Below are 22,320 nucleotides of genomic sequence, written 5' to 3' on the forward strand. Positions count from 1 at the left end.
CCCAATTGCACCCATGCAGCAGCCTTGTTCCTCGCACTTTCTGAAATACATTCCTGTTGGCCTCATCTCAAACATCTGATGTAATTTAAATCTTCAGAATACATCCTGCCTCTGGGACAGAGCAGATATATAGTAGCAGGCAACTCAGCACATTATATATCTTTTCTGTGTCCCTGATTTATAAATCTGTTTTTTATATAGTGATGGATCTGTGAGGTGTCCTTGCCCATTGGCAGGGGGGTTGGAACTAGGTGATCTTAAGGTCCTTTCTAACCATTCTATGATTCTATGAAATCTGGGAGCCTGTCTTACACTCAGGCGAATGTGCCTTAAGGTCTTCGTTCTGCTCTCTGACCAGCTGAGCTAAACTTGTACAATTAGGTTTCTGGGACAGTTGCAATTAGTTTCTGGGGCACCTGAGAAAGTAAAGCTGAAACTAGCTCATGTGCTGGATGCACATACAACAGGTTGCTTGACTTCCAGCTGCGTCGTACCTTATGGCACAACCTAACTAGGTAGGGAAAAACAGAGCCAACAACCATTCCCACCTCGGCCACACGCAGATAGGTCGCTGTGTCACTTACTCCAAACTTGGCCCTCTCTGGGGCTTTCTCCCTTCCAAAGATGCTCCTCGCCTCGGCCGCAGGCTCGTCCTGCCGGGCCGAGCTCCCTCTGCCGGCCCTAGCCCAGCAGCGCCCTGGGGCACGCATCCCCCTCGGCACTGCTTGGCACCCCGGTGCTCTCCCGGAGCATCCCGGCTCCCAGGCAAGCGCCCTACGGGAGTCAGCATTGCTGACAGGTTTCATCTTTGGCGGATACTTGTTGAATTGTTTACAGGGGAGTGGAAGGAGTCCAGCGCTGGGAGCGGGGAGAGGTTTCTCCCAGACCAGCCAAAAAGCTGGTCCGGTTGCGGTAGGCTCTGGAAGAGCCCGTAAGCGAAAAAGCCAAGCTTTGAGTTACCGGTCTGATTCAAGTGCAGCAGGGGTTTGAGCCAGGCTTATCACAAGGTAGCAAAGTGTTCTAACCTTCCTGTACTTGCTGCTGAGAATTGATCTGTTATTTTCTGGAAGTTAGTTTGGGAAAATTTCCCGATTTCCTAGGTAATATGTGTCACTAGACCTGTCACATCCTTCCGCACCACGAGAAGCTTCTGTTTCAGCAGACTGACTTTTTCTAAAGAAAACCTACTGCAACCCCACACGCAGCTCCACACTAACCCTAAAAGGAAGCCAGGATGCCCAGGTAGATTGCATTTGCACTAGAAATGTAGTCTGTGTGAGGAAAAGTCATTCTACCTCCATAGCTGCAATAAGCGGAAAAATTCCAAGTGCATTAAGCGCTGAATCTGGTCTGGGTATCCCTGCTCCTCAGTGTGGGAGGTGCTCCTGCAGAACCGCACAGAAGTCTGGCATCAGTCTGTGCCAGCGGTACCTGCGTGCCCGTGGGTTTGACAGTGAGTTCCTTGAGGGAGGAGCCGTGTGTTGTTACGTATTGGTGCTCCACCTACCAGTATTTTTGATAGTATTGCAAAGGCGGCGTGCTGTTCTTCCAAGGGAGCTCCTTCACCCTGGTAGTCACTCAGAGGGTGCAGGGGAAGTCTCGCTTGGCTTCAGCCCCACTGTCGGTTAAGTGCTTTTATCACCACGTGTTTCTTGGCAAAGGATTCATGGGTTTCAGTGTGCTGAACCCCAGGCTGCACAGGTGTGAGGCGTCCCGTGCTTTACAGTGAGATGGAAAAGGGCTGCTCCTCGCTGTTCAGGAGAGAGGAAAAGGAGACAAAAGGTGGCACAGCAGCCACTTCTCTATGCTGTAGTAAGTGACTTTTCTCCCCTCTTTTTGCATTGTCACAGCCAGAGCCAGAACTGGCAATTGATTATTAGGTTTAGGAACCTTTTTTTTTTCCTCTTGTTTTTTGATTCTTTTGGAAGGGAGAAGGAAATTGAATCATTTTGGTCAGGACAGACTTGGTATCCCCTGGCAAGACACTGAGCTAAACCTTGAGGATTTTACTCAGGTTTTCTCCTGGGTAGGGATCCTTCTGATGGGAGCAGGAGCTGTGCTGAAGAACTACTACTGAATTTGACCTTATGGAATTAACTAACAAGCCTTTCCTGTGGACTTAGAGACTAGTGACCTTCAAGCATACCTTAACAGGTGTCAGCAAAAAGGCTCAAAATAATGTTGGGGTTTCTTTTTTCTCCACTGACAGTTTATTTTTCTATTTTGTTTTATTATTTTTAAATAAACTTCTTCACAGTGTTCTTTCCCCAGCCAGTAGTCTTTCCTACAGCTGATTCCTGGTGTTTTACAGGACTAGCTGCACATCCTGCCTGAGCAGCAGGCTAATGCTCGGGCTTGGATTACTATTGAATAAGCAACAATGAAATCTCCATCAGAATAATCAGTAGTTCCAAAAACCACACACAACAAAACAAGGGGAGTTGAACTAACTCAGCAAGACCATTTGGAGCATCAGGGGTGGTGAGTCACTCTGCTTTTCCCTCCCTCGGCAGACGGCACTGGTGCCTCGCGCAGCCCCGGGGAGGGCAGGTGGAGTGGGTAGGGCATGACTTCAGAAAGCTAAAAAAAATGGGAAGAAAGAAAAAGAAAGTCGACATCACTCGGGTCACGTGATGCAAAGGGACCAATGGAGGCAGGTTCTGGAAAGGGGAACAGTTAAATTTGTAATTTTGGTTGTGTGAAACACTTCTTTGGGCCTCATAAACAACCACAGAACCACAAGTTGGGTACAGAGGCAGTCACACAAGAGCGGGTCCGGGATATTGGTCAGCAGGCAGGGCGAATCGTTTTGACTGCAAACCACAGGGTTTCGTAGAGTGGTAAGCATCATCAACCACAACCGATCCGCTACTTTTTTTTCTTTTTAAGAAACAATTTCAGAGTTCTTTTAGCAAAAGAACCTTATAATCTGCTTTGCGCTGCTCCTGAGGAACAGGGATAAAACAGAGCATGATGGCTGGGAGGAGGGTGGTAGCAATGACTGTTCTTCAATTTTCACTCCCCAAGGTAGAAGAAATCATATATTCCTTCACTGTAAAGAGAGAGTGAGTTTTAAAGAGGAAACAATGGCTTCAAGCAACTTATTTGAGTCACTTCCTTCTTACCAGCACTTCTTGAGAGGTAAGTACCATTCAGACTTTCTAAATATATTTTTTACTTTCCTATACTTAAGAAAATGCATGTTTGGAGAGTATCTGGGAACATTCTTGTAGTACATGATTTTCCCACTTCAGTTTTCTTTGAGGCACTCTCATCGAAGCTAATATCTGAGCTTTCAGGAATATCATCTCATTACTTATCAGTCCATTAAAGAGATTATAACAAGGACTCATTTAAGCTGTTCAAACAACCATTGCATGCTTGTGAATTTTCTCTTCATAAATCAAAATGTGCTAGAATAACTCACAAGCATTACTGCAGATACAAAAGCAGTAGCACAAATCCCTTTTGATTCTTTTTGGCAGAATTAAGACTTTTTGAGCCACTGCCATGAAAAATGACAGCCAACAGCATAGTACACATATTACAGGATGAAGCACCAGGGGCGAGTAGCAGGCTGGAGCATACAGCCAGCAGAGCGTGATACTGTTTCATTTATGCTAGATCATCAGCCTGGGTTAAGGCATGTTCACAGGGGAGAAGTCAGGAAAAGCTTAGAAACCTGCTTAAAGTTAGCTGCAACTCACGTGGCTCAGGAAAAGGAGCAGTGAGGATAAACTCGGAGATCCTGTTGATGCCATGCAGGTCTCAGATGGCTGCAAATTATCAGCAGAAGCCACCCTTAGAGAAATGAAGCAGTCCTCAAAGGGCTGAGAGGGGGATTAAAGGGCTTCACCCAGCAATACGACTTTTTCACCAGTGATCAAGAGCACTCAGGGACTCCTTCTAACGTTCTCACAACCCCCCATGGAGCTAATGATTTAGTCATGGGTTATTCAGACAAGTAAGCCAGCGGCTGGCACGAGAAACTTCTCCGCTTCCTCGTAACTGCCTTCCTAAATAGCTCATCCTACAGCTGAACTTTTCCCCTTTCCACGCAAGCCCTCTGACCGCTCAAGCCCTTTTTGCAGCAGGGCTGTTCCTGTGCGGATGACAAGGCACACAAAGCCCGTCGCAGACCGCTCATCAAGCGTGGCCGGGTGCTGCCAGAGAGCAGCACTTCATAACTCTTTATAGTTACAGACTACAGCTTCCCGGCCTCGCTGGCGGTGTCGGTGTGAGTCATGAGTTATTCATATTAATAAGCGGGCTGGGGAATGCGGAAGGCTCATCCCAGCTGCTGTGTCACAAGAAGCAGCAGCTCCGCCGGCACCCTGCCGCTCCTGCATGCAGGTCAGCGCTCCCCGAGAAGGACGCGAGTGCAGGGCAGCCTGCAGAAATGCTAGCTGCTCTCCAGCCTTGCATCCGTTCTTCCCCCCCCCCCCCCCCATGTCAAAAGTTCCTCTACATCTGTCTTTCCTGGCACCGGCGGACAGGGGAATCGCAGCAAGTCGCTCAGTGAGCCACTCAGCCTCGCAGCACCTTCTAGCTTGGGCAGGGGAGATGCTGCAGGCTGAGCAAGAAGTGGCTAACTGCTCTGCAGCGCTTGCAGCTGACGTTTCCTCAGCACCCCTACGAGCAAAGGAAGCAATACTGTTAGAATAACAAGAAGGATCTTCCTGCGTTTCGCCAGCCTTTTTATTTTTTTTCTTTTTTTTTTAGCTCACCCAACTGTTTACTGAATCTGTAGCACAGGAAGGCTTGCTGAGGAAATTTTGTGCTTCTGATAAAAGAACAAGAGTGACCGTCATGGGGCAGTGCTTGCAGCGAGTGCCAGGTCACAGCCAGTCCATGGGATGAGATGGGATGGCAGAGACTGTATTGCAGGCAGGAGCCTAGAGAGCCTGAGAGCAGCTGGTTGGAGACCAAGGACTGATTTTACCAGAAAAGGAGGAGTTTCATTAAAGCTGGTTAATCCAGCAAGTGATTTAGCTCAGCACTCCAGAATGGGTTTTATTATCCTCCTTATTACTGTTCTTATTATTGTTGTTAATATTATGATAGCACCAGTATTTTGTGCTTCCTCGTGGACTATGCTGGAATCTTGCTAGGCTAGAAGTCACATTAGTTACCTTAAGATATTCATCCAGTTTGGGCAATCCAGGTACAGATTCTGGTGCATACCCAGCACAAGCAAGACCAAACTCCCACTGTACAGCGGTAGAAAAGCTTGGGCAACAGTTCTTCAGTTGAGTTATAAAGTGAACGTTTCATCATTGCAAAAGAATACTGAGTTTGAATATGGAAGCTTGTGACGGTTTTCCAGCAGTTCCCCTTTTGTTCCTTTCTTTACTCAAATGAACTTCACACAATTTCAAAATCCTGGGTGCAGCAAAAGTGACGCTCGGGCCTCAGAGCAAGAAAAATAAATCATCCCTAGGGCTGGTTGTTCTCACCCCTGTTTCTCAATGGTGTTTACATAGACCCGTCATTTGAAATGTCCCAAACTGTCTCTTCTTTTTTTTCCCGCCAAAATTTATTGCACTCTCTCTCTTAACTGAAATGGTGAAGTAAAAGGAAAAATAACAAGTTGTTTTCTGCCATGGATTTCACTTTATCAGTCCAGGCAGTTCTCCGAGAAGGAAATCCATAACTCTTTTTTAACCTGATACTATGTGAAAATTGGGAAAAAAAGAGGGGAGTGGGGAAGCAGAACCATTGTTCCAGCCCCTGTGAGCAGTGACAGACATAGAAAGCCTGACATATTAATTGAATGTGGTACACCACAAAGGATATGGCCCTTTTTCTATCACACCACACCAGGTCCTCACTTCTGCCACTAGGTAAAGAAATGAGGATTACACTGAAACCTCCAGTGGTGTGCTCTGCATGCTGAACACATTCAAACGTTTGATGACTCTGCTTGTAATGATGGCCTCATTTTCCTAATGGCCTCTTTCAGTTTAAAGTCTCAGCTTGGTGTTAGGACTATGGGGTAGGACCATTTGTAACTGTCTTGCTGCAGTGCAGCCTGCAGAAAAACATAGCTTCATCTCTTTCTCAAATCTAGGACTGCATCAACAAGGCAGTAGTTTAAGCTTTTATTCTAGCAAGATTCATAGTGTAAAGATGGATTTGCTGGTTTTATTGAGAGCTCATGTGTATTGTCTGGGTCAACATAGTGATACCTTTTGGGCAGGGGACCAAAATGGCACCTGTTAGAGTCTTGTATTAGACAGTAAACACAGTTTTTAAAGGGTGCCTATATAGCTACATAATATTGCCCCACCCTATAACTTCTTTTAACTTACGAAGGACATTAGACTATCTTGTAAGGTTTCCTAATAATTTTGCCTATGAAGGAAGATGGAATAACAAATCTATTAGCAGGGTTTTACGGAGCTCTAAATAGCACGAAACATAACATTTTCCAGAAGGGCACGTTTTCTTCATTTTTCCTTTTGCTGTGAGGTCTAATTATTTCAGTATGCAAAGAAGGTTACTCTTGGTTTTGCTTTTGTTGTATTTTTTTATTAATTAATCATGGTAATGAAGGCTTGTGGTGCAATATTGTTGGTTTCTTATCAAATGGAAAGGAACTCTGGCAGAGCACTTTTACAATATGGAAAAATACACTGTGCCTACTTTCTTCTTCGTTCCGAAATGCAAAGTAGCGCCCAGCCTCACTGTGGGTTTCTTCCTTTGCAAATGCTAAATAAAACTGTAGCAAGAAGCTCTTCCTGCTCTGAAGGGCTTCCTTCCCTGGACCCGTGGACACCCATAGCTAAGGTTCAGAGACATTGAAAGCACTCACTGAAAGCTTCTCATTGAAAGTTAGTGACTCTGACTTGCCTTATGATGGGATTTACATTGGTAGGATCCTAAAATCCCTGGTGCTGCATGTGAGCAGAATCATATACTAGAAGTAACTCAGCCAAAGACACATTTCTCTGGGAGATGCACAGTGCCTAACACTGCCACGTGTTTTCATTTGCTCGCCAAGTAGAAGAAAACTATCTTTTCACAGTAACATAAACTCCATTGTCACTGTGTAGGGGTAAGAGAAAGTTTTCTGTCACTTTTGCAGACTGCCTGAACTGTAACAAAGAGTTAATTTGCATCAGCATTATAAAATACTAACTGTATCTTGCAAATAGGAAATTGAACTAAAGCTCATAGAAACCTTGGCTTACTAGGAGAAAACAAAATTGTACAATGTCTGATTTACACAGTCTTCTCTCTGTTTGAGCCTTACTCTTTCATTGAAAAGTCTTGAGAAACATTGAGAGACCTGAACACAGGAATTCCTGTGAAGCAAGGGGTAAAGTTTCTGACAGAGATGAATACACTGCTTTGGTAAGATCAAGAGATTTTATCCTAGGCCAAAATATTATACTGGGTGTTTAACCAGTCATACTTAACATAGTGATGTTGTGATGACAGTCTGAGCAAAGATTTAAGGTTATGGCTGTCTTGCAGATCCCCCAGACTGTCTTGCCCTATATCATATGGCCATTAATAAGAGATTGTTGGATGGCAGCTCTGCCTTGGACCATGTTTTACCACAACAGCCAAACTCCAGCTCTGAGGTAGCTCTCTAGTGGGAAATAGAAGTATCTTCCCCACTCAGCCAGTGTATGCAATATGAATAGAAAATAAACTGCATTTTTTCATGACTAGAAGGTAATCATGGTTTAGTTTGACTGCTAAGGCATGACCCCAAAAGAACAGTCTGCTTATCTTTAAATGCATGTGAATGATAGTGATATTGGCAAGTTTATGAAAGTAATTTATGAACTGTGCAAGAATTTTACTTCAGAACACATAATGAGTATCGTCATCATCTTGTTATTCAAGAGGGGAGAGTCTATAGCTAAACCAAGAGTGGCAAAGAAATTACTGTTCTTGGATTTAGAAATAGACATATTTGCTTTTAAAAGCTAAGCAGAAGCTATCCTAAGGAAACAGCAAGAGCATTTCTCTGTAAAACTATGAGGTTGTTCCACCAACAGAAGAAGCTCATCCAAATTTGACACCCTGACACATGCAACAAGGACTGCACTGCGTCCCAGTGGTCTCTGCTGCACATGCCAGGAGGACTGTCCAGGTGAGGTAGCACAAGGTCCTCTTGTGCAGTCACAGAGAGCAAGGATGAAACGCAGAGTGGGCTTGGGCAGTACAGATCTAGCAGTGCCAGCATTAGGGCAAGAAAGAAGTAGTTCTAGCTTTGGGTAGGAGGATGGATGAAGGCTGGCTGGAAAGGGACTGCCTGCTCTCTGAATCCAAACCCGGATTGGCATCTCTGTCTTCCCTGTGCCAGCACAGGCCTCCTGAATGCTGGGCATGAGCTGGGTGTGTGGTGTTTCAGGTAGAGTGGCTACCATGAACATCATGCTGTGCACAGAGACAAGACACTCCAGCTTCATGGGGGAGCTCAGGACAGGCCCCTTTCACTCCTTCACTCAGGAGGTGAGCCTGCCTGCGCCTGTCAGATTTTCTGTGTTCCTCAAGACTGCACTGTTCAAGGATGTGTTTGCTCAGATTTTATTCAATTTTTATGTATTTACTTGTGTTTTCTATTTGCTTGGGTTTCTTCCCTAAAACAACTTGTATAGTCAGCTCACCCTTTCACTCCTATTGTTTCCTCTGAGTTCAGTCAATGGGACAAGGTATGGTGGAATTTTTTTTAAACAGTGTGTGATTACAGACTAGAACACATTGCCATAAAATACCACTGAATCCAAGAGTTTAGCAGGATCTTTAAAACAACTGGGTCTGTATATACATAACAGTTGATTATTATCTACCAGCCATGTAAAGAAAAAAGAAGGTTTGGAAGGGTTAAGTTCTCCCTTGGTCTCTCACTGCCATATTTCACAGCACAAACCGATCTCTGTTAAAGCTTGGAAAGAAAGCTTCCCATGTAAGCACGTCTGTCATCTGCAAAGTGAATTGTGGCTTCATCCATGACATCTGGCCGCAGAGACAGACCACTGGTTAGGTGAATCACTAGTCTGGGAGAAGGACAAGAAAACATTACACTACCTCATTACCTCTTCTGTCATCTTAAGAGAATGGATAATATTTGTATAGACTTGAGTCAGCTTTCCAAATAGTAGATGAATAGTAGGAATATCTCCTCTCTGAAGTGTATTAATGAACTGCAACGGGGCTGACAACAGGGGTGGTGTTTGGAGCAGTAGAGCACCTACAGAGGTCTACAGTATGTTGGTGAAGTCCATACATGCACCAGCATACCCACAGTGAAGGCAAGACATGTCATTCTTGCTGCCAGTGGAAAAGTGGTTAGAAATTCTATATACAGATTCCCAGTGTAATCAGCTTTCAAAAGAAATGCCTTTTCTTCCACTTAGGTCCCAGCGAAGAAGGTCCTGGGCTTATGACAAAGATACATTTTAGTCCAAAACATAAAATTCTCTATAAAGGTGTATTCAGACAACTGAATTTCAAAAAAAAACACAAAAACACCAAAAACACCAACAACCCAAAGAGTATAGAAGAGCTGACTGTGAAAGCAGGGAAGCAGAAAGTGACTGTAGCTGCTACCTGGTAGAGTTTCCAGTTCATCCTTAATACTGTTTGCAGGGCTCATCACTTCTGCTTGCGAGTGAAACTCTGTGAAATTAGGTACTTTCACTTCACGAAGACCTGTGAGAACATTTTCTCTGGCTTTGATCTATCTGTTGGTTTTAGTTTGGTTTTTGGTTGGGGTTGTTTTTTTTTTCCCCAGCCTATGCTTTGTGTTTCTGATTCCAGAAGCAGACCGAGACATAGGCTTGGGGCTTTTTCTTTTGCCTTCTGAGTATTTTGACATGCAATGTGTTTTCTGTTGTCTGGTTTCACGCTGAAGTTGTGATTTTGAGATGTGTTCAGAAGCTGCCCCAAGGTTTTGACTGTGAGTTGAAAGGCTTACCTCTCTCACTGCATTTTTTGTGAGTGCAGTGCAAGGGGACTTGAAACCTGACAAGTTTTATGTGATTTGCTACAAACATTTCTCTTGGCTGTACTTAGGGAAAGCCCTGCAATCATGTCAAATCAGCAGCATCAGAAGGCATTGACCCAGTCCTTCAAGTGCCTTTTTGTGGTCTTTAAAAGATGACCTTTCGTGAAGTACCTGGTGTGTTTGGGGCAAAGCGGCACAGCGCGGGGCCCAGCATCTGCTTTCTTTGTGACAAACGTCTTGCACCTTCTCAGGCCCAGCACAGCCTGCCTCTCTCATAAGTCCATTTTCTAGCTGGCTTTATGGCATGTATCTGTGTCAGACGCGTGCCTCGGAAGTATCGTGGCATTTACAGAAGCCTTGAACAGGCACCAAAGGATGCCAAGCTCCATAAGCGTTACTAAAGCATCCTACAGTTGCCTCTTTGGTGAAGGCAAGCACTGCGAGCTTGCTGAGGGCGTGTTAGAGTTGGGTGTCACAGCCTTTGCAGTGGGCAGACCAACCTTCTTTTCTGTCAGTGTTTGGGTATCTATTTATACTTGCTGCAGTATCAAAAGGTAGTAGAAGGCAAGCTAGCACAGCAAAGAGAAGGCTTTCATCTGTCTAGCAAGGATAACATAGATGCAATCGCATGGGTGTAAGTCACCACCACCCAACCCCTGGTAGACATCAGTACACACCATGGTGGTGAGCGGGGGTGGAAGACATAACTCTGGGTTTTCACTACTGTTATTATACCGGCTGGGAAGATTTAAGCTATCACAGCTTTACTCGTACGTGCCTGCAGGCACGCTTCCCCTTTTCTCTACAGTCATGACCAGGAGCAGAAAATCATATCCAGAGCCAGTTCTTAAGGTAATATCCTGGCTCCATCCAGAAAGCGATGGCTATTAACTGCAGCAGGGATGCATTTGTCCTTTAAGAAAAACGAAACCTGTGAGAAAAACACAAAGTGGTGAATAAGACAGGAGGTGAATTCTGAATACCAATGTTGACACAGGGGCTGAAAGAAACATAGCATTAAAGTGGAAGTATAATTCATGCAGTGCCAAGTAGCAGAGCTATGGCTTGAGAACTAAAGGTTTTGTCTCTTTTACCTAGGAGACACTGGTATGGAATTATTATGGTATATTATGCATGGCTGTAGAAAGAGCTTTGAATTGGCTGGGATTTTTCTTTGGTTGGTAGTTATTGATTTGTACTTAACTTATACATCAAGGATATACACTTCACCTAGTGGACAGGTGAGGTGTATTTCCCCACTAAGCAGTAATGAAAGACTCTAAAAGAAGCACTCTTTAGCATGTACCATCTCCTGGTCTTATACAGAAGGGCAGAGGGGACAGGACTTCAGTGAGAGAAATAGCAACTTTGGAAAGCAGCCCTAAAAGCACTTTCTAAGTAAAAGGCAATGAGGAGGAGGCCTCACATGTGCTGTCAAACTCCACATGGCAAAGGTGCCATGGCTGCTGACCATCTGTCCATGTTGCACATCATTCAGAGCAGGTACTGATATGAGATTACACATTATGCCCAGTTCATAGGAACTGCAATTTGGTTTATAATACAGTTACTAGATAATATCAGACTTCTGTAAAATGCTTCTGTTTTTCAAGACCTAAATGTAAATGGGCTTTGGGTTTTGCATAGATCGGGTGTAACCAAACTCATATCTGGAAGATGCATTCAAGCCTTTGTTAACCCCATTTGCACAGGGACCATCAAACCAGTTATTGCACTTCAGGCTGATTTAAGTGCTCTTATATGCATCCAAATGCTTTGCAAAGAAATTCAGTACCACTTTGTGGTACCATTGCATCTCTGGACTCAGAGGCACGATGCTGCATGCAGGGTCTTAATGAGACCTATTTCCACCAGATCACTGAGCATGCTTCTACACCAACCTGATTCCTGTTTTGCTGCCACAATGGCATTGGAACCCAAGCTTTGGGTGCAGATAGCATCTGGAAAGCATTCTGCTTATGACTCCAGCTAGGGTATCAGGGTGAGCATGGAAACTTGTCAGGCAGGTTGCCCTCTCAGTAGAGAAAGGACGGCACAGAGAGCTGCCACATGGTTTGCCCCCCACATGCTTCTAAGGACTTCCACTAATGCAGCCTGGAGAGACAGCCACCTCTGAAAGGAAAAAAAGACACCTTAGTCTCTGCACCAATTCTTTCTTTATCTTCTGCCCTTTTTATCTGTAAAAAGTGGTAACGTACAGTGCTAAACACCCACACATTTCTTACACTAGGCATAAAATAACTTGCTTTTTGAAAGCAAGATTCAGGTCTCATATATGAACAGGAACTTATTCTGGCTGTACCTCACTACACTGGAGAAAATGATTTGCTTTTCTAAATGAAACAGAGTGTTTCAAGCACAGTATGTTTCCATAATATATTGGGCTATTGTGGAAACCAAAGAATGTGAATGACCTGCTTAGGTAAGAAAAAAAGTAATGGGTTAAACTTCTTGAGCGATGAACCACTTACATTTTAGTGTAACAATCAGAATTTTTATTGCCTTGTTTGGTTTTTTTTTCCTCCTAATAGGGATTGCAATGTAAATAGTAATTTTTTTAGTTTCATACGTAATCCAAACAACTTTGAGTACTACTTTTGAAGAGTGATAATATTTTGTACTGATACTGTTGGGTGCATCTATTTTACACTACATGACAGAAAAGCTACATGCTTTTCTTCTTTCTTTTACTATGCAGGAATAATCTTTACCAGTATGAACACTTTTATACCTATATAAGTAAGTCCATACCCATTCAGGAGAGTGCTCTGCTGTAACTAGACATGTACCCACACAAATAGGGATTACAGTTCCTCTTTGGGGTGAAGTTGTGTTGTTAGACAGAAGTCTATATGGGGAGAGATTATTCAGGTTCACATCTTACTGGGGCAATTAAAGCAACCCAGTATTTTGTGTACACAGTATGATCCCAATGAAACTGGTGCAAAAACCTGGCTGACATCTCTGGGCATTGGATGAGACCTGTGATCCTCCAGATAACAGGTCTCCTCCAGATCAAGGTTTTAACAGCCTGAAGTTGTATCACTGACAGTCCAGGTCAGCAGTCCCTTTTCACATGGCTGTCCTTATACCCTCACACACATGAAATACAGGAGGGTAAGGCTGACTCCACTTCTGTGCCACATCTTGCCTTTCGCTTCACAGTGGTGTCCCAGCCCTTTCTGCCCCATTTCTCCATGCTCACAAGAGCTGCTGAATAAAAAATGTCATTTATGCAAGTTAGAGATCACATTTCTAGCTGCTCACTGATGTGCTGGCTTCTTTTTACAGGCTCATTAGGGCAGCCCCTCCAGCTACTTCCCTCCCTTTATGTGTCCATGCTTTGGGCATGTCCCTGACCCATGTACAGACAGGCAAATCAGCTCCTCTAGCCACGTCCTCCAGGTTTCGGTATGTTACTGCTTTGACTAAACCACACCAGTTGAAGATCAAAAGCACTACCTAAACAGAAGTGGTTGGAGGCTTTTCAGGATGCCTCATCTCCCCTTTCAGCCTTCAGAAAAACCCACTCTAGCCAGAGGGATTAGGAAATACAACAGACCCCAGCTCTGTCTGAGGGGACTAGCTGGTGTGATACCAGCTTGGGGCAGCAGCTGGACAATAAGAGTGCCTTCGGTCTACCTCCTGCTTTAGTGAAGTCCTGCAAAGGCATAGAATCATAGAATCAGCTAGGTCGAAAAGCCCTGTAAGATCATCAGGTCCAACCATTACCCCAGCGCTACCAAGTCCAGCATTAAACCATGTCACCATGGGCCTCATCTACACAGGTTTACAACACTTCCAGGGACGGTGATTCCACTGCCCTGTTCCAATGCCCGAGCACCCTTTTGTTGAAGAAATTTTTCCAAACACCCAATCTAAACTTCCCCTGGTGAAGCTTAAGGCCATTACTTCTTGTTGTATCACTTGTTACTTGGGAGAAGAGACCAACACCCACCTCACTACAACCTCCTTTCAGGTTGTTGTAGAGAGTGATAAGGTCTCCCTGAGCCTTCTCTTCTCCAGACTAAACACCCCAGTTCCCTCAGCTGCTCCTCATCACATTTGTCCTCCAGACCCTTCACCAGTTTCATTGCCCTTCTCTGGACCTGCTCCAGCAACTCAATGTCTCTCAATGGACAGGAGACAGCTTACCCCTGGGTATCTCTGCCCTGTCCCCCACTCTAGTCAGAAGTAAGAGAAATTTCACGTTTTGCTCCACAGTACTTATGGATAAATAGGAACTCCTTCATGGCAGTAGTGGGGTTTGGCTTCACAGCCGTGGGCCACCTAAAATAAGCAGAGGGAGGTGAAAGGTTCTTAGCAAAGTTTTTCAACACCATTTTCATCTTCAGCTTATGAATTATTCTCTCTCTGTCAGATGTGCTCTCATTTATTCATTGCTAATTTCTTCAGCAAATACTGCTTGTCTCCAGCTTGTTCATGAACAAACCCTGGTATACACCACAGTACCCACAGGAGAGACTTCCCCACATGAGTCACACAGCTGCTGACTGAGCGGCATGCACAGCTAAGCAAGGCAATATGAGGTGCCAGCTCAGTAGGTTTTCTCCCAGCATATGACTTAAGCCAATAATTAAGCACTCCTAAGTAAAACTGTAGCCTTCTCTGAAGGTTCATGCTAATACAACTTGCTCACACAGAGGTCCTGGTAAAAAAACCCAGACAAAACATGATTTAGCAGAAATTTGTTGTCAGATTACAGCTTGTTTTTAAGGAAAATCTTTTCACTGTTCCTTAAACTGCTTTCTCTCTGAAGATCCTCACTTGTTAAGGTCTTGTACACTTTTTCTTGCAGTGCATTACTGGATTTATTCTTTTTTTCCCTGCAGAAAATGCAGGCAACATTAATCCCCTTATTTGAAACTGCAGTTCAAAGAAGGAATGAAACGAGAATTAGAAAAATAACCTATATAAAAACATTAGCTGTCCTATTTTAGGAGATAATTAGCTGTAGCAAAGTTTCCCTCACTTATTTTTCCTTGGTGAGAAAACGAGCTACCTTGTCATTGAGGTTTTCATAAAATGCTGTTGTTTGCAACATTTGCCACAAACAAATTAACCCAAACATTTCTAGTGCATGACTTACATTGCTAATTTTGCAGCTAGTTTTCATTTCTGTATCTGGAGAACAAAACGCTCTCAGTTATCACATAATGAAGGAAAAAGAAAAAAACAAAGAATCACATATTTGACTGCCAAGGAGTATATATGAACACAATCTATACCAAATATGTGCTACCAGAACCCAGAAAAGAAGGGAGGGTGTGAAAGTCAGGAAGAGATCAAAAAAGGGAAAAAGTATTTTATTGTGTGGCAGAAGTGGCATGCCTGATTTAGCTCCTGAATTAGCAAAGATACTTCTCCTTAGCAGGCACCTGGGATATAGCACTATTTCCACTGGGAAATAGCATTTTCCAGCTTGAATAGGGCATACTCCTAACCAATTGTACCTGACACAGTTTCAGGGGATCGGTAGGTGATGGAGGCATAGGCCCAGCTGCTGACATTTGAGACACAGGTGCTTGAAGCTGCCTTTGCCAGGAGCCAGCAATAATGCAACATTGGCAACTCCCACAGGTTGTGCTCTGAGAATAATCCACTGGCATTTGTTTGGGGGTTTTTGAAGCTTGGTGTTTGAACTAGATCCCCTGTTGTTCATAACGTCATCCTACCATCTTATTGAATTGTTGACCTTTTCCTCACTGGTATCTTCCCACTTTGGCTAGAATTAGATGGATACAGGTGGCCAAAGGAAACCATGCTCTGTGCCTAGCACCTGGTACCACTCCCTTTGATCATGACGTCTGTAGCCTTATCCCTTTCCAGTTGATTCCAGAAAGTCAGAAAGGGATGGAAGGATTGGCTTCTTGTGGTGCTGGTATGTAATCCTGCTCTTTAATTTCTAAGCTTGCAGATAGTCCTGAGACAACCTGTTGCATATTTGGTCCTTTCTATGTAAGTGGTGAGTACACCTACAAGGTTTCTGATTTTTTCCCCCAAATCTCAAGTTTCGTACATTGTGCACAGGGTGCCATGAGCTCAACAGGTGTGTGTTTCTGTGGGCTCTTACCTTCCTATTTTCCAGCCTCTCCTACGAGGTTTCTGTCTGAGACTGGGCTTGTTAGCTTAATTTTGGTAACGCAGTGACATCAATGCAAAGCTTGAAGGTGGTGTGTGCTGGGGGTGGGAGGGAGTAGGGGAAAGAGAAGCATTTCTAGATTAATTTTTTGGCCTCTTACATTTTCATGTTTAGCATCCACTAATAGATGTGAAGCTTGGTAGGCAGCTTGTGTCAGATTTCTGATGCAAATTATGATGTGGTAGATAAGAAGTGATGAAGATACTATGCTAAAGGGTTGGTTCAAGTACCAAGGTTATACCTGCAGGATTCTTTTCCTTTTTAATCCTATGGTAGCATTACCTTTCATTGTGTCTTACAATAAAAAAACAATGCAATCATGCTAGCTTGCATTCTGCAGGGGATATCAGCACAGCACCTCCACCAAAACAGAAGTCCTGTGTAGCATTAGTATCTACTTTCTTTGTGAGACTTAATGTTGGACTTCTGTGTTGCTACACCTGAGCCCCATGACACTTTAGGGTGCTATATGAGACTTTGTTAGTGTTGCTATTTGGGAGATAGCTGGAATGGGAGCATACTAAGACCTGTCTTGAGCTGCAGCAGATTCTAATGATGTGATCAGTGGCATCATAAATGTTCTTGATATGTTATTAAGGAATTGTTGGGGAATCACTTAGGATAGGGATGGATTAAGATCTGTCTCAAACACTGGGTAATTATGCTGTGTATATTAACTCTATTAAATCCAAATGCTCTCATCATGTGTTAATGCGGGCCTTCCCCACAGCAAGTGTAATGTGGTAAAAAGCTCTCATGCTACGGGGGCTGTGGGAAACTTCTCATGAGAATTGTCATGTTCTTTTCTGGGTAAGCCTTGCTTCACTGGGAAATTTAAAAAGCTAATTTGGGTTATTTGATTGAAAGCTTGCAAACCCACTGAAAATCTTCTCCATGGAAATGTTGGGCTTATGACAAAGTTTTAGATGGAGGCAGCAGTCTGAATCCAAGGCATGTCTAGTTTGATGTCCTTAAAAAGCCAAGATATGGTGTCCCAGGCAGTACTACTGAATGTTAATTTCCTACAGAGATGGGTCTTGTGGTTGTATTCTCTTAACATCCAGTAAGTCTTTAATCTGAGCAAAGATTTTTCTTTTCTTGAGGAATCTCTACAATCTCTTTTGGGTGCCCTTCAGCTGGGAGCACTGACACAGCCTCTTGAGTCACTGCCATGTTTTGTGAAAGCCATAGGAACTTAAGACCGCTTCTGCTCTGTCAAATATAGTTAAAGTTGGCCCACAAACTACAAAAACTAGGGGAAGTACAAAGAGAATGGGAGCAACCACATAAGCACTACCTCCACAGAAAAGCAGACTGATAAAGGAGCTTAGTGATTCGGTTTGGAGTATGCTGGGCCAAAGTGATACACAAAGACAGTTGAGTACATTCAGAAGTTGCTTAAACTACCCTGGGAATAGCATGTTCCTCATCTTCATGGATGAAGAACCAGGGAAGAGTGATCATATCAGATTTAAAGGGAGAGACAAGCGGAAATAGAACCTGCTTTTTCTGACTAACAGTTCTGAGCCTGACTATCTACAAAATGATCTCTTGTTACTTTGAATTTCAAATCTGATCATGTTTTCATTGGAATTTTACCTTACATTCATCGTTTCAGGGTCCAAATATTTTACATCTCCAGCTGCAACTGGTCAGTCCAGTTCAAATAGCAAACCATACAGAAAATCCAGGAAAAAATGTTTTCCAATAACTTTTGAACAACAGGCAAACTTGAAAATATTATGAGCTGTGTGTGGACCGCATGAGAAGAGGAACAGAATAACGACTACCTGACAATTTGTGATGTAAGACTCGTTCATCTCTTCAGAATTCCATATCCAGGAGGAGCGATGCCCTAGGGTTTTCTCCAGCCTGGCTTAGCACCATCTTGGCAGTAGATGATGATTTGTGGCTCCTTTTGCCAGCAGAGCAGTGGGGTAGGAGAAGAAGTGCAGGAGCGTGGTACAGTTCAGTCCCACCAAAATACCTGGGAACATCACTGCTTGGAGACTCCCCAAAAACCTTCCAGGGTCCAGCAAAGCAGCACAGGGAGATGTGAGAAAAAAAAACAACTATGAATCCATTTAAAAGTGTTTCTTTTTTTTTTCTCTTTTTTCTCCCCCCCCCCCAATATTTCTCTTTTTCCCTGCTTTCTCTAGTGTTACTCTGCCACAACACTGGGCAGTGCCAGGAAAGTGTGAAGGTTAGAGAGCTCTGCTGCAAAGCCTGTGCCGCTGTGGGCATGGTCTCCACCTCTGCTGACAGAGGCTAAGCTTTGGCCAGGCAATTATCAAACCAGAGACAGAGTGTGTTTTGCTTTTCCCATATCTATCTCCTGAGTAGAACTCCAGGCTGGTACTTTGCTTGTTGGCAGACACACCAGGCTTCTCTGTAGGACAGCCCAAGTGACCTTGAAAAACAGAAGGTGCTTCTCAAGGAGCAGAAGCAGCAAAGCTTGATGCAGGGGGTTTGCTAACACTGAGGTGAAAATGGGCAGTAGGAGCTGGTGCCACGAAGCTTAGCTCTGCCACAGGCTCTGCTGCTGCTGGCTGTGAAGACAGTTGCTCGTTTACCTCTTCTGGTAGCATCTCCATTCAACCAGTCCTGCCCTGTGCCTTCACTCCAGAGGGACTGCATAGCAAAGCAATCATGCTATCCACATCCCTATGGCACATCAGGACTGCTGCACAGACCAGAGAGAAGGTGAGCAGCTTGGAGGTGCCCCTGGTGCCTAAGCATAGCACAACCACTTCCTTAATAACTGCTTTTAGGTGGAATAATAAAGAGCGAGCAAGATGGAAGCTCAGCCTTTCCTCTCCAGTGCAGCCAAGCCTGCACCACATGCTTCTGGTTTTGCTCATCAGCAGCGGGCTGCAGGAAGGAGATAGGTCTGTCCCCTCCGCAGCATTCTGCCTGGGGTGCACCTGAAGCCACCCAAGCCAGCGGAGTGAGATGAGCGGCCCCAGGGCGATGAGCAGGGCGCACGCCACCGCTCGCCCCAGAGTTAGAGGGAAGCTGTCAGCCTGAGCAGAGGCATCCTGTTTGTTGAAAAACAAGTGACAGTTGAAGAAGGGTTGCAAGAGCGAGCAAACCGCAGCCCCTGCGCGGGGCTGATAACAGCCCTGCGCCGCTTCTGCAGCAGTTCCGTCCCAGCCAAGCTCCGGCGGGGGGATGGCATGGGCCTTGCCGGCGCTTTCCTGTTTCGTGCCTTTTCCCGCCGCTGTTTCTTGCTGTTGGGCTTGCCACGTTTTTTCAGTTACTCGCCCGTTTCTCAAAAGGGCCCTCCCCTGCTATAAACGGCATGGCAGGGGCACCCGGGCACCTGCTGCCTTCCCTGCGAGGGGAGACCAGCAGCATCCGTGGGGCTGAGTGAGAGGATAGGGCCCAGCGTTCAGGAAGGAGGCTGCAAGGAGGTGCTCTTAAAAGTGTGCACCTGTCGCAGCTTGGGGTTTCATCAGTTTGTGTCCACGCCTAGCCCCCTGCCAGCGCTCCTCAGCCTGAGTTCTCAGAGCGCTTCATGAGGCTTTGTTTAACCCCACACTTCTGGAGGAGGCCAGAACTGGTAATGCAAAGGGAAAAGCATTTTCAGGCTCGGAGACTTGTGGTTAGGCACGTAGACCTGTATTTAAATCTCAGGGCGTTGTGGACTTAGACCTGCATTTGTGCGTGACTTTATTGCTGTGACCATCACTGACTCCCTTGGGTCTGATGGGAACCCTTTTGTGGTGGTGAAGTGTGTGTATGCGTGTGGTTCCTGTTTGCAGCATAAGGAACCTGACTTTGTGTACAACATGTAAATGATGCTACTCAGCTCCTCAAAGCTAAGCACGTGTGCAAGGCTTAGAATGTTCAAGCTCACAGATGCATGGGCTGCAAAGGTATTGGACACGTGTATCTCCCTCTGCAGGAAGCTGGGACGTTCACTGGACTTCTGTTGACTCAGGTTTACTTGACTCACTTTAAAGTTCAGCCATGTGTTAACGTAAATGGCTTTCCATTCTTTGATCACAATGCTGGGACTAGAAGAAACAGGGTTTTCTCTCTTCAACCAAGGATGTTACTTTTCTTGAGCTTTGCATAAAATTCATCAGTATTATCAGATTGCTCTTTCTTCAGAACGATATCTCGGGAAATGTTTGTTTAAAGCAGCTTGACCAGCATTCTTATCAACCTCCATTACATCATCCTGGTAATTTTTTCTTCATTTGCTAAAAGATAGGTTTCTAGTAAGGAATTCAATTGTCAGGAAAAAGATAAGCTGGGAAATTGTTTCAATAAAATGCTGATTCACTTTGTTCTTCTAACAAAATAATAATAAAAATGTGGACAGAATTTTAAATTCAAATGCTGCCAAAACCACTAGCTTTTGAGTTTCATGGTTTTCCCTATGACTTTGCCCTCTCTCTTTTTACTAACACGCTCCCCTGCTGTGCTAGGAGCCGTACAAATGAATAGGAAAGCACCCTGAAGAATTTACAACCAAGAAAACAAAACCAAAGATAGACGAAGGCTCACTGGACCGGTACTTTCGAAACTTGGTTTGTGAGATGCATGAAATGAAACAAAAAGACAGAAATGGTTTTGGCAAGAGCTAATGTCAGTCACACAAGGTGGGGGGGGAGGGGAAGTTGGAAAGCCCTCGGTAAGGCTCTCTAAGTCACCTCACTCTCCACAAATTACTCCCTGCCCAGGCTTTTACTCCCCTCCTAGTTGCAACAAAAGAGCTCAAGTGTTGGGTCCCTCACTGTGCTGTATGGGTTCTCTCCCAAGACATGTGCATGTTCCTCTCCCTCTGCTCCTTCCCAGTGCAAAACCTTTCCTGGCCTCAGCTTCTTGCAAGAGCTGCCTTTGGTCACTTCCCCTCTCCCTCTCTTCTGGCTTACATGTTTTCTGGAACTGCGTATTCCCTATCTTCCTGCCTGGACCATGGGAATGCCTGCAATTTTTCTTTGCCTTGTAAGTGGGAAACCCCCAAGAAATCTTTCTGCGGGGCTCAGACGTTAGAAAGGCATCAATATCCGCATGCTAGCAAGCATTTAGACTGGGATCTTCAAAGGAATCTGGGCAAGCCCTACTGACAGGCTCCAGAGTAACTTGCACACCCTGCTTCCTCAGTCACTCTAAGGGTCAGGGCTTGCTGTGGTGTCTCTCAGCATAGCAAGCTGTGATGAGACAGTGGAATTGTGATTCATGAAAGACTGCTGCTGGATCAAACTTACCAACTCCAGCTTACTTGTTTGGTGCTTCAGGGGTTATTTTTAAGTGGCAGAAAATGAAGTGTACTTTCCTATGTCATTTATTGATAAGCATACCTGACCTTCCATATTTAGTAACCCATCTGCATTGGTTTCTTTTTTTTAAAGATTGATTTAGGGTACAAAATCTTCTTTTCTTCTTCAGACTTCCCTTGTCACAGAGCTTACCTGGAGAACAGGGCAAATACTGAGCCGACTCATGAGCTGTTGGAGCTAATTAGCAAAAGTTGCTACAAACAGCTCCTCTAGATAGCATGGTGGTTTTCCAGGGCTTGTTTTTACCTCTGAATATTGAGTCAGGAGGTGAAAAACAAGCTGGTAGCTCACCGTATCATCCCCCTTCCTACCCCATGTACCCAGAGGTAATGGAACATCCCCCCCAGAGACCAGGGTCCCATAGGGACCTGCACCCAGCTGCTGTGAGTGTACTGGGCCTCCACCCCAGGCCCAGCCAGCAATCAGTGCTACAGCACTATTGCCCTCACTTAGTAGAGTCACTGTTGCTTTATAAGTTGTAGTAGCTTTTTATTTTGCTGGCACAAAAAGATGGCCTTTTGGTGCATGGCTTGCTTTTGCTCAAGCCTTTTATGCCCCCTCAAAGTCAAAGAATGGAGAAACTTCCAGGTTATACAGACAAAACTTTTACAAGGCAGCGTTTAAGGGTTTCAAGGTATTTGCACTGATGGGTTTTGAGTGCTGTAGTCATGATTTTTTCCATCCCTTCCCTTAGGTCATTCACTGGGAGAATTTATGGTTAGGGATTTTTCCTTAGTATTCAGCAAGTTTCTCTTCTTTTCATCTAAGTTGCTTAGTTACTGTAGACTATTACAGTTTATGAATGTGTGTTTGTAGTATACAATATAGAGATATGTACACGTGTGTATGTTATACGCATGTCCATATACTATGTGTATACA

At 44.5% G+C, this 22,320-nt stretch overlaps 1 protein-coding gene across 3 annotated transcripts in view; it reads left to right on the forward strand.

Moving 5' to 3' along the window:
* The first annotated feature begins 2,606 nt into the window (after positions 1 to 2,606).
* The window catches only part of RUNX1 (RUNX family transcription factor 1), a 166,976-nt gene continuing 147,262 nt past the window's right edge, over positions 2,607 to 22,320 (forward strand). Inside the window, exons 1-2 of one of the 3 annotated variants that reach the window (XM_057410088.1) lie at positions 2,607 to 2,840; positions 3,028 to 3,141. In XM_057410088.1, coding sequence (XP_057266071.1) covers positions 3,087 to 3,141 — 55 coding nt within the window. In that variant the 5' untranslated portion in view covers positions 2,607 to 2,840; positions 3,028 to 3,086. The other 2 variants (XM_057410086.1, XM_057410087.1) reach the window with 2 other exon arrangements.

This window comes from Pezoporus wallicus, unplaced genomic scaffold (genome assembly GCF_028554395.1).
Source record: "Pezoporus wallicus isolate ANWC-B61680 ecotype Strahan unplaced genomic scaffold, APGP_CSIRO_Pwel_v1 contig_7011, whole genome shotgun sequence".
Taxonomy (NCBI): domain Eukaryota; kingdom Metazoa; phylum Chordata; class Aves; order Psittaciformes; family Psittacidae; genus Pezoporus; species Pezoporus wallicus.